Here is a 12,574-nt window from a genome sequence, read left to right on the forward strand (position 1 = left end):
AATGAGGGAACAAATGAAAGATATTAAAAAGAACCAAACAGAATTGACAGATTAAAAGTATCGGAAATCTGAAAATTTTAATGGCTGTTAACACATTACAGAAGAAAAGATCAACTGCCTTAAAAATATAGCAATAAAAGCAATCTAAAATGAAGCACAGGGACTTCCCTGGTGGCACAGTGGTTAAGAATCCGCCTGCCAATGCAGGGGACATGGGTTCGAGCCCTGGTCCGGGAAGATCCCACATGCTATGGAGCAACTAAGTCCATGAGCCACAACTACTGAAGCCCGCGTGCCTAGAGCCCGTGCTCCACAACAAGAGAAGCCACTGCACTGAGAAGCCTGTGCACCGCAACAAAGAGTAGCTCCCAGTCACCGCAACTAGAGAAAGCCTGGGCGCAGCAACCAAGACCCAACGCAGCCAATAAATAAATAAATAAATTTATTTATTTAAAAAATAAGTAAAATAAAATGAAGCACAAAGAGAAAAGACTTAAAAAAAAAAAAAATGTGAACAGATCTCAGTGACCTAAGGGGCACTAACAAGAAGATCAAAAAACATGTAACTGGAGTCCCAGAAAGAGGGGGAGAGGGACAAGAAAATGATATTTGAAGAAATAATGATCAAAATGTTTCCAAATTTGATGACAATTATAAGCCCACAGATGCAAGAACCCCTAATAAGGATAAATACAAGGTAAACCACACCAAGAAACATAATAAAATCACTGCAAATCAGTGATAAAAATCTTAAAAGCAGGCAGAGAACTAGAGTTCAATACAAAGAAGCTAAAGAGTCCAATCATTTTAATACAATAAATTAGAGTGTATAATTGCAGAGCACAAATTTAGATATACTTAAACAGAGGCAGATTAAGGATCAGCCGGCTGAGTAGTTGCTGCAGGCAATGATTTCTAAAGAGCTCTAAAACAAGCCTAGAAGTGCAACAAAAATGGAGAAAATATTTACTAATATTCCTCTAAGGCATAAGTAACTAAAGAGTAGGAAGAAACAGTTTGATAAGGCACCTGGAGTTCAAAATCAGTTGACTGCTACCACCCATTGCAAAGGACCATAAAATTGCATCTAAAGAGGGTGGAGCCAATTAACCACAGGGCTTTTGTTCACTGAGTGGGTTATTCAAGTTTAAACTACTCAGATTGATAGAAAGAGAAGCTAGATGCTGCTACCCAACATTTTTATTTCTCTGTCCTTACCCTTTTTCTCTAATTAATGTTGACTTTTTATGTTGAATCTTAAAATGCTGAAATTTTAAAAAAATAAAAATTATTTAAAACGTTTGAAGAAGGACCAAATTACCAACCTGCCTGGAACACCCAGTTCTCTTAGTCCACACCTGTGTCAGGAGATGGCAAAAGTAGCTGTAGAGGGTTAAATGCTATTCTAACTGATCTCTCCCCCTCAATTTGACATTTACCCCCTGTGCAACAATATCAATTGCTTAAAAGCTACTAATATGTTTGGGGAGTGGAATAGTTTCAAATATCAAAGAGTATTTAAGTTTACCCATTGTCCTTTATCTCCTTGAAGTTTACTGAAGAACAGCTTTAGTTCTCGAACTGTCAAATTGTAGCTAGCCAGCACTCCCAACATGTCAACTAAAAGATCTGGAAACAAAGAAAGCAAAAAATAAAATAATTAAGCTACTTACATTTCTTGAAAGATTAAAATATATGGTGCTTACTTAACACTTTGGACACTAAAGTTCCAGGTACATGTTAGATGCTCAATATTTATTTAATAAATATTATTAAATAAGAAAAATAGAGTACTTAAGAATCAAACTTCATTTCTTCACAACCATTGTATTATGGAAAGTCATACCTGCTATCATATTGTCAACTTTTTCAATTTTCCCAAGCACTTTCTCAACAAGGCCTACTTCAGTGCAGACCTGAAGATTTCGTATGCTTTTCTTCAGAATGGCTGTAAACATGCTCCAGACTTCTGCTTGGCAAGTAACATCACATTTCTCTAATAAGTCCACCATGCAGATGATACTCTCACCTTCTTGAATAATGAAATTCATTTCTAAATCAAATTGCCCTCCTACCAACTTCCAGGGGCAGGGGGAAGGAGGGAAAGAAAAAAAAAAACATTAAAAGCATTAGTACTTCTTCAGTATAACTAGAGTACACTCCTAAGCTTTAGATTCACAGTAACTATTCATATACATTCTCCTCTTCCCTGGTAGTCTAGTGATTAGGATTCAGTGCTCCCATACACATTCTTCTCTACCCCCTACAACAATAAAAAGATCTTTAATACACACACACACACACACACACACACACAAACACACACAGCTCTAAAAAAATAAAGCTTCTAAAGAAATCTTCAAGTTAAGATAGCACAAAGTCAAGCGAGACTTAGAATATAAAAATGGAAGTATTTTCAACAAATGGAGGATGTTTAGGTAAATCACTACCACTGCCCTGATACTAATAAAGATCTAACTTAGCTCTATAATTGCTTCTAATTCAATGTTTCATTTATGAATTAGGTAATCTGTGAGCTACTCACAGCAACCTAAATGTCCTTTGCTACTTATACATGTATGAGCTCATAGCAAAAATGAAAAGCTGAAAAAGGCTTAGAGTGGACACAAAACATGTAATTTTTATTTGTCAAATTCTTGGTTTATTACACCTATCCACTTTGATCCCCCCTGTCAATAATCAGGATAACTTAAACATAACTTAAACTTAGTCACACACTCAAAGTCAGTAATCAAGAAAATTTATTTCATTGATATTGCTATCAGAAAATCCACCCAGAGAAAGCTGTACTGACCTATTCCTACCCTGCCATCTCACCAATAGCATCCTCACAGAGGGAAAGTTTTTTAATTTTAACAAACCCCAATTGTTTAAAGGAATTAAAATATTTTTAGAATTACCTTTGCAAGGCTATCTTTTGTAACTAGATTTTTTTAAAGATCTCTGTCAGAACAGTTACATACATGATCCACCTACACTCCTGTCCTTCTGAATACACCTTCATTTTTCATTATGCTTTCCTAAACCTAAAAGGTAGGCAAGAATTAGGAGAAAGTGAATTGTACAAAACAAAATCCAACAGCTCATAAAACAGGGACTACCCTGGTGACGCAGCAGTTAGGACTCCGTGCTCCCAATGCAGGGGACGCAGGTTCGATCCCTGGTCAGGGAACTAGATCCCACATGCATGCTGCAACTAAGAGTTCACATGCCACAACTAAGGAGGCCGCCTGCCACAACTAACGAGCCCGTGAGCCACAACTAAGGAGCCCATGAGCCGCAACTAAGGGGCCTGCCAGCCGCAACTAAAGGAGCCCATGAGCTGCAACTAAGGAGCCCGTGTGCCACAACTAAGACCAGGCACAACCAAATAAATTAATTAAAAAAAAAAAAAAAGAATAACAGACATGACCAAGTAGAGTTTACTTCAGAAAAGCAAAGATGGTACAGAACTAGGAAATCAATTAAAACTCCTTGCAGCCATGGACTGATATGCGTCCCAGGTTCTGTCAAAGATACACACTGGCATGAGAAAGAAAAAACGGAAAAATGAAAAACAGGAGGCAGTATCTGCATGCAAGGAGATAAGAATTCCTAGCAAGCACAGTCATAAGGCTTTTGGTTTTTCTAGGAAAGCTCTGGCAGAGATTTTAGTGTACAATTCTTTGCATAATCAGTAACATGCGGCATAAAGAGATGACAGATGGGTTTCTGCTAAAAGAGTCCCTTGGTGTAATTGGGCCAATTCTCCTAGCTACATGGTCTTGGCTATGAAGTATACGTGCTTCGTTCCCTAAGTGCTCCCCAAAATTCTGTAAGCTACATAAGAAGTCTAATAGAGATTTTTTTTTGATTTTGTGATTATTTGTGACTATTTTTTGCTTGTTTTGTCTTTAACTTTTTATTCTGAAATAATTCAGACATTCAAAAATTGCGAAATAGTATACAGTTCCTGTGTACCCTTTAACCAGCTTCCCCTAATGTGAATGTATTACATCATCATAATACAGTCATTAAAACCAGGTACAATACTACAGATCTTACTCAAATATTGACACCTGTCACACTAATGTCCTTTTCCTGATCCAGGATCAGCATCCTCTTAGTCTTCTCCAAACCGAGACAGTTGCACAGGCATTCTTTGACTTTCATGAATTTGACACTTTTGAAGTGTATTTGCCAGTTATTTTATAGACTGTCTTCCAATCTGAACATTTCTTCATGTTTAAATTCAGCCTATGCATTTTTGGTAAAAACACCCCAGAAGTGATGTGTGTCCTTCTCGGTGTATCATTTCGGATAGTACCTGAAGTCAGTATGTCTCGCTATTGGTGAAGTTAGCTTTGATCACCTGCTTAAAGAGGTGTCTGTCAAACTTTTTCCATTTTAAAGTGACTATCTTTCATTTTTAAATTATTAAGCATTCTTGTAAAGAATACTTTGAGACTATACAAATATCTTGTTTCTCACCATACTTTTTAGCGTCCGTCGATGGATCTTACCTGCAAGTGTAAATACTGTGGCATAGCTAAATGGTGGTTTTATATTTCCACCAAACTTTCTACATTAATTAATTTTAAAAGACTTCCTTTAATAATAAAATACACCCAAAAAGCCAGCATTACGTCCATATAGGAAAATTGGAATGATTCTCATGAAAGTCAGAAATAAGACTCAGATGCACTATCATTACTATCATTTGATATTATTCTGGAGACACAGAAGTCACATTTGGTCAAAAGGCAGCAACATGTATAAATATCAGAACAGAGGATTTAAATTCCAAATATTTTCAGATGATATGATATATATCTGGAAAACTGAAAAATTACTATAAATGACAAAATTATTTGGTAATGAAAATACTGATTACAGTTAACAATATGTATCAGTCTCAAAAGAATTATGCTAAATAGAAGCAAGCACAAATGGCTACCTTAACAACTAGAAATTTATTCCACAGATATATTTAGGTAATGATGTTCCACACAAGAACTTCATTTTAGCATTTATTTATTTATTTATTTATTTATTTATTTATTTTGGCTGTGTTGGGTCTTCGTTTCTGTGCGAGGGCTTTCTGCAGCTGTGGCGAGAGGGGGCCACTCTTCATCGCAGCGCGCGGGCCTCTCACTGTCGCGGCCTCTCCCGTTGCGGAGCACAGGCTCCAGACACGCAGGCTCAGTAGTTGTGGCTCACGGGCTTAGTTGCTCCGCGGCATGTGGGATCCTCCCAGACCAGGGATCGAACCCGTGTCCCCTGCATTGGCAGGCGGATTCTCAACCACTGCGCCACCAGGGAAGCCCCATTTTAGCATTTTAATAGAAAATAGAAGAAACAATACCTCCCCCAAAAAAACATATTATAAAGTAAAGTTGTGTTTAACCATATAATGGAACATCATGCAGCCATTGAAAATAATGAGGGAGTTCCATTTGACAGAAAAAGATCTCTAAAATACATTGTTTAGGTGAGAAAGTTGAAGTGGAAAAAAGCATGACAGTAGGCTACAATTTGAGTGTAAAACATATACATACAGACATATGCCTAAGAACAATACACAAGAAACTAAATAGTGACTGCCTCTGAAGAGGTAACTGAGCATCTGGGGAACGAGGGCCAGGGGAGAGTTTGTAGTATACATACACTTTTGGACATCCTCCACACAGATCTGAATAGGTCAAAAACCTAGTTGCAGGACTTCCCTGGTGGCGCAGTGGTTAAGAATCCGCCTGCCAATGCAGGGGACATGGGTTCAAGCCCTGGTCCAGGAAGATCCCACATGCCACAGAGCAACTAAGCCCGTGCACCACAACTACTGAGCCTGTGCTCTACAGCCCGCGAGCCACAACTACTGAGCCCACGTGCTGCAACTACTGAAGCCGGTGCACCTTGAGCCCATGCCCCGCAACAAGGGAAGCCACCTCATTGAGAAGCCCGCGCACCACAACAAAGAGTAGCCCCTGCTCACCAGAACTAGAGAAAGCCGGTGCGCAGCAACAAAGACCCAATGCAGCCATAAATAAATTAATTAAATAAATAAATAAATAAATTTATTATTTTTAAAAATCCTAGTTGCAACTAACTTAAGTTACCTTACCTTCCCCTTAATATTACTTATATCAATCTTTCATTTTGATCTGTGTTTATTACCATCAGTAACCACCCTTCCAAGAAGCTATAGAATTAATTTTTGAAAGTAATTTCCAAAAAACCTCTAAATATTTCACCAGATTTTAAATTGAGTTTATACTGTGAGAGCAGTATCCAGACAGGTGTTTTAAATATTTCTCCATTGCTTTAAATATTATAAAATATGCCTTTCAAGGAGAAAATTGAGGACAGAAATTGGTACATACAAATATGTGGCATATTTGATATACTATATGTATGCATATCTATTATACCTAAAAAGCATGCACAGGGTCTACAGCATGTCACATTAACCCTTTCTAATAGTTATTTGAAACTGATCAACCTTCAAAACACAAATTTGTTTCCAATGACAGGGATCATAATCCAAGTCTAGGCACTGGCTAGTTATTATGTGAGCTGTAGTAATGGCTGTGCACTACAAAATGTAATCTTCCCAAATGTCACAGTAAGTTATGAATATCTGAGCAGTCTAATGCACTTTACTAGCCATGAAATGTGAAAATGTAATCTTATTACCTTTTTTATGGTTGTATTTTTTTGAATAATGTAGCCTGGAAACTGATGTATAGTCTTTTTCTGCATTTTAGCATGATTTGGTCTCCTTTGCTATACAGAACGTTTTTCAAAACTCTCCATTTCAACATATTTTAGTCTTGGTCTGAACCTCATAAACAATTTATATAGCCACCTTCAGGGTGGCATAACATGCTTTCTATAGGTTATAGTTTAATGTACAAGATTATAGAAATTTTAAAGTGTATTATTCAAAGAATCTAAATAAACCTTCACAAGTTTTGTATTAGGACTTTAATTGGGCACAAAGATTATTTTCTTCACAATGGTTACATTAATAAAAGGCTTTAAGCTGAAATTAGTCATTAAACCTAAGTCACTTGTATTTTCAAAAAACCAAGAAATATAGACCAAAAATAGTTATTTTCTCTTCAAAAGATTTATAAAACTGGAAAGACTATCATACATAGAAAATTCTAATACTTCAAAGTAAAGCTATGTTTTCCCTGGAAACTTGCTAAATTTTTCCTCAAAGATGTAGCAGGAGTACAGTATAGCAGAAACTGGACAGAGGACAATCGCAGCTTATGCCCCTAACTAGATATTTCCTATATTTTGTCTAAGCCATCCAATTTTTGGTACTGTGCTACAGCAGCCCTAGCAAACTGATACACCTCTGTATTCCCTAGGGTTCATTTTTGATGATGCCTACTAAATATCCCAGTAAGGGTTCATATAACTCTTTAAAAAGCCAGACCATGACCTAGAAACTCTGTTCAGCTTACCTCCTCCCAGCATCTTCATTTAATAGAGACAGCACTTCACTATCCTTTCAGAAATAGTTCTGTAATTTGTTCTCACTTTTTCAAAAATAAAAAATATATTGTTGAGGGACTTCCCTGGCGGTCCAGTGGTTAAGACTCAGCACTTCCATTGCAGGGGGCACAGGTTCGATCCCTGGTTGGGCAACTGACATCCCATGTGCCACACCGTGCAGCCAAAAACAAAAAACAAAAAATATGGGAACTAAAAGAGCTAAGCAAAGTCCCAGAAGGCAAGAGAGAGAGGCAATATGAAAGAGAGGTTGAGAGACATAGAGGATAATACGAGGACAAACATCTGTTTAATAGAAAGGTCCAAAAGTAAAGGAAGGAAAGATGGTATATTCATCTATAATAACTGAGCCCTTTCTAGTAGTCATCAATACTGTGAATCCTCAGAATTTGAACACAAAAAGCCCCAATTCTTACACAAAATTTAACACTACAGATACTACAGTAATATAATCAGACTTATTTTGGTAATGTCAGGTCTACTTTCAGATCGGAAATTTCCTGGATAGTAATATTTCTCTCTGCTGGAATTTTAATTTATGTAAGTAAAGACAGCAAGGTGTTTCTCTCACTGCTACAGATATAAGTAGAAATAATTATGAACTAGATGCAATACATGTAAGAAAAGGCAATAAGTTCATTATGAATTACAGTAATTATGACCCTTAGTAAAATGACATATCCCATCCAAAGAATTTCACACAAATATAAGAGTCTAAAATATATCCTAATTTTTAGGTACTGGCAATCAAATCTGCTATTTTAGGATCCAATATGAATTATAAAATACTTTCAACAGTAAGGGTTGGATTAAACAAATTTTCTCTTTAAGCACTTCACTCTGATTCTCCCTTGTCCCTTCTAAAACTATGATTTTTTAAAACTATATCCAGGTCCTAGGAATTACAGAATATTTAGTCTAATACAAGAAATTTCTCATTTCAGAAAATTAGGTTAAATTTGCTATTCTCTACGATTGGCTTCTCACTTTCCTGTATCGTTTGAAGAACTGTATCTTAACATTTTCTTAAGACCTGTCTCTTCTGAGAACCATTCTGACCTTTCCAGCTTACAATAAACCTGGATGACCCATATTATATTACCAGTATTCAAATGTTTCTGACTATAACAATTTCATATGATTTAACCTAATATTTCAATAGTATCATACATTATTTTTTCGTATCACAAATTTTAATCACCTTTTTTTAAAGATTTTTTTGATGTGGACCATTTTTAAAGTCTTTATTGAATTTGTTACAATATTGCTTCTGTTTCTTATGTTTTAGTTTTTTGGCCACAAGGCATGTGGGATCTTAGCTCCCGGACCAGGGATCGAACCTGCATCCCCTGCACTGGAAGGTGAAGTCTTAACCACTGGACCACCAGGGAAGCCCCCCACTTCTTCTTCAATTATTTCCCATAAATCTTTTCCACTCAAAGAGCATAAATGATGATCCCGGAAAATAGGAACCATTTCAAAAAATACTTTTTATCCTTTTTAATCTTAGCACTATGTTTGATATATAATGGATCCTTAGTATATATACCATTAAGTTTAAATATTATTCATTATTTTCATAATTTAAAAATTAAAGAAACAAATTTGAGTTCTTACTATATCCCAGTGCAATAAGCAAGAAACCTGAAGTCCTACTTCTAGTATCTTAATCTCTCTCCAAAAGATAAAGTAGGCACTAAAGTTTCAACAATAAAATAATGAAGTATTAAGATCCCTGAAAAAGCTCAACCCATTTCATGAAAGCATTTGTCCACATAAAGATCTGTACATGAATGTTTATAGCAGTTTTATTCATAATCACCAAAAACTGGAAACAATTCAAATGTCCATCAACTAGTAAATGGATAAACACATTGTGGTACAACCATACAACAGAATACTAATCAGCAATAATAAGGAACAAATTACCAATACCATTAACAATATGAATCAATCTCAAAAACATAATACTAAGTCAAAGATGCTAGACATAAAAGCTACGTATTGTATGATACCATTTATATGATGCTCTGGAAAAGAAAAAAGTATAGGGAAAGAAGTTAGATCAGTGGTTGCCAGGGTCTGAGGAAGGAGGGACAGAATTAATGACACAAAAACACGAAGGGACTTCTTTGGGATGATAAAATTTTCAATATCTTGATTACGGTACTAGATACCCCAGCAAATCCATCTGTCAAACTTCATAAAACCGTACATCTAAAAAGGGTGAATTCTACTGTATGTCTTAGTAAACCTATGGTTTAAAATACATCTAAAAAAACAAGCTCAAGTCATTTATATCAAAGGTAAGAGAAAAGTAAAATCCACTGACTAGAGGCAACAATGTAGAATTCAGATGGAGAAGACATGGAATACAAGGAAATTAGAAGAGGTGAACAGAAATTTTTAATCCTTAGCATTCTGTAATGTATACTACAATCACAAATACCCCGGGAAGAGTAAAAAGAATAGAATTATACCATAATCTCACAGTGAGACTGGTCTGGGCTTGGAGGCCTTACACTAATATATTAACAAAGATTATCAAGATTTTCTACAATCATAAAATTCCAAATATGCAAATTAAGAGAATTAAAGTAAACTCCATAAGGAACAATTATAACTTCCTGTCAGCCATTTAAAATTACTCCCTTTGAGTTTTTTGTCCTCCTTCTTCCACTTACTGTCTTTCGGGTCTTTCATTAATTTGTTAGAATGCCCAAAAGCATCAGTAGTTTCAGTAATATTACCAACACACGTATACTGATATAAAATTTCCATTTCTACTATTGTAACTAATCCTTACAAGAACGAGGTAAGTCATATATATCAATTATTTCACATCTATTTATACAGGAACAAAAAGACTGTATATTAATTCACAGCCAAAACTTCTAATCAGACTATTTGACTCCTAGCCTTATGCTTTCCTTACATCTTCATTAATAATCTAACATTTAAGTTGGGTTTTCTAAAGTTTCTTTATATAGTGAGCTATAGTAAGTATTTGAAAAATTTGTGAACTTCACTATCTATAGGAAATTAGTCAAAACGCATGTCTGATAATAAATTATCATCTTTATAGTTTTTTAATTATTTTTATTTTATTTTATTTTTGGCTGTGTTGGGTCTCCGTTTTCTGTGCGAGGGCTTTCTCTAGTTGCGGTGAGCGGGGGGGCCACTCTTCATCGCGGTGCGCGGGCCTCTCACTGTCGCGGCCTCTCTTGTTGCGGAGCACAGGCTCCAGACGCGCAGGCTCAGTAGTTGTGGCTCACGGGCCCAGTTGCTCCGCGACATGTGGAATCTTCCCAGACCAGGACTTGAATCCGTGTCCCCTGCACTGGCAGGCAGACTCTCAACCACTGCGCCACCAGGGAAGCCCCTTTATAGTTTTTTAAATCCCCAAATGTACCAGAAAGTAGTAAATAACCTCTCCTCTCTCATTGTTCGTTGTACCTTTCATAAGAATTAGAAATTTTCACTGCACTATGGCATGTGTACAAAACCAGTATTAAGCAAAAAGTTTCTATGATTAAAATAAGCCTGAGAAACACTGGATTAAACAAGGTGAGACATGTTTACACGATAAAATTCTCAGAGCTTTAATATGCCACTGTGCATTATAAATGTCAAAAATGTGTAACCAATGTATGGACTTCCCAAAACTTATCTGACAATGAAACAAATCTCTTTTTTCTTTTAACTTTTTTTTTTTTTTTGACAAGAGCTTTTAACAGTAATAGCATTCTACAAAAGCTTTTCTGAGAAACACAGGATAATGCATTGTGTTCTTGAAGTTTATTGCTATGAATAATATGACAGAATTAACTATGTTTACACAAACATTTAGAAGGCCTTTCACATTTTTAGGTAAATGTTTTAAACAACCTACTTATTTTTCATAGGTTTCTTTTTACGATTTATAGAATTTAATAATTAGACAAAGAAAGAGACATCTTAAATTAAGATTACTTCAAGGGAAAAGAAAATATGAGCAATCAAAATCCATCAGAATGAACCCCTATCGAGACTTCCCTGGTGGGTCGGTGGTTAGGAATCCACCTTCCAATGCTGGGGACACGGGTTTGATCCCTGGTTGGGGAACTAAGATCCCATATGCCATGGGGCAACTAAACCTGTGCACCACAACTACTGACCCCGTGCACCACAACTAGAGAGCCCGCATGCCACAACTAGAGAGCCCGCACGCCACAACTAGAGAACCTGCGCACTCTGGATCCCGCACGCCACAACTAGAGAGCCCGTGCGCCACAACTACTGACCACGCATGCTCTGGAGCCTGTGCACCACAACTAGAGAGAAGCCCGTGTGCAGCAACTAGAGAGGACTGTGCACCACAACGAAGAGCCCACGCACCACAACAGAAGATCCTGCATGCTGCAACAAAGACCTAAAGCAGCCAAATAAATAAATAAATATACATTTTTTTTTTTTAATGAACCCCTATCCCTTCATGAACAATTCAGTCTAAAAGCCAAGCAAGACAGACGATCTCCCACATTAAATTAGAGCTGCTCAGTGTGCCAACAGAGTTCAGCAGAAGTAACGTGTGATTTCCAAGGCTAGGTCATTAAGGACTTTATGGCTTCCCTTGTATCACTCATTCTGAGGAAAATCAGCCACCATGTCATGAGGATAATCAAGCAGCTCTGTGACAGACCCTCTTGGAGAGGAACAGAGGCCTCCCACCAATATTCAGCACCAACTTGCCAGTCACATAAGAAGCCTTGGAAGCAGGTCCTCCAGCCTCAGTTAAGCCTTCAGACGTATGTAACCCCAGCCAAAATCTTAAATGCAACCTCCTAAGAGACCCTGACCTAGAACTATCCAGTCAATCTGCCCCTAAATTCCTGACCCACAGAAACTGTGAGCTGATAAATGTTTATTACTGGGCTTCCCTGATGGTGCAGTGGTTAAGAATCTGCCTGCCAATACAGAGGAAATGGGTTCGAGCCCTGGTCTGGGAAGATCCCACATGCCACAGAGCAACTAAGCCCGTGCGCCACAACTACTGAGCCTATGCTCTAGA

The 12,574-nt window shown here is 37.0% G+C and overlaps 1 protein-coding gene across 4 annotated transcripts in view; it reads right to left on the reverse strand.

The window, feature by feature from the left end:
- LRBA (LPS responsive beige-like anchor protein) overlaps positions 1 to 12,574 on the reverse strand; it is a 745,100-nt gene that overhangs the window by 661,660 nt on the left and 70,866 nt on the right. For all 4 annotated transcript variants that reach the window (XM_036852028.1, XM_036852030.1, XM_036852029.1 and 1 more), the window contains exons 3-4: positions 1,847 to 2,078; positions 1,529 to 1,629 (exon numbers count right to left, since the gene is read on the reverse strand). In XM_036852028.1, coding sequence (XP_036707923.1) covers positions 1,529 to 1,629; positions 1,847 to 2,078 — 333 coding nt within the window. The remainder of the gene's footprint in view (positions 1 to 1,528; positions 1,630 to 1,846; positions 2,079 to 12,574) is intronic.

This window comes from Balaenoptera musculus, chromosome 5 (assembly GCF_009873245.2).
Source record: "Balaenoptera musculus isolate JJ_BM4_2016_0621 chromosome 5, mBalMus1.pri.v3, whole genome shotgun sequence".
Classification (NCBI taxonomy): domain Eukaryota; kingdom Metazoa; phylum Chordata; class Mammalia; order Artiodactyla; family Balaenopteridae; genus Balaenoptera; species Balaenoptera musculus.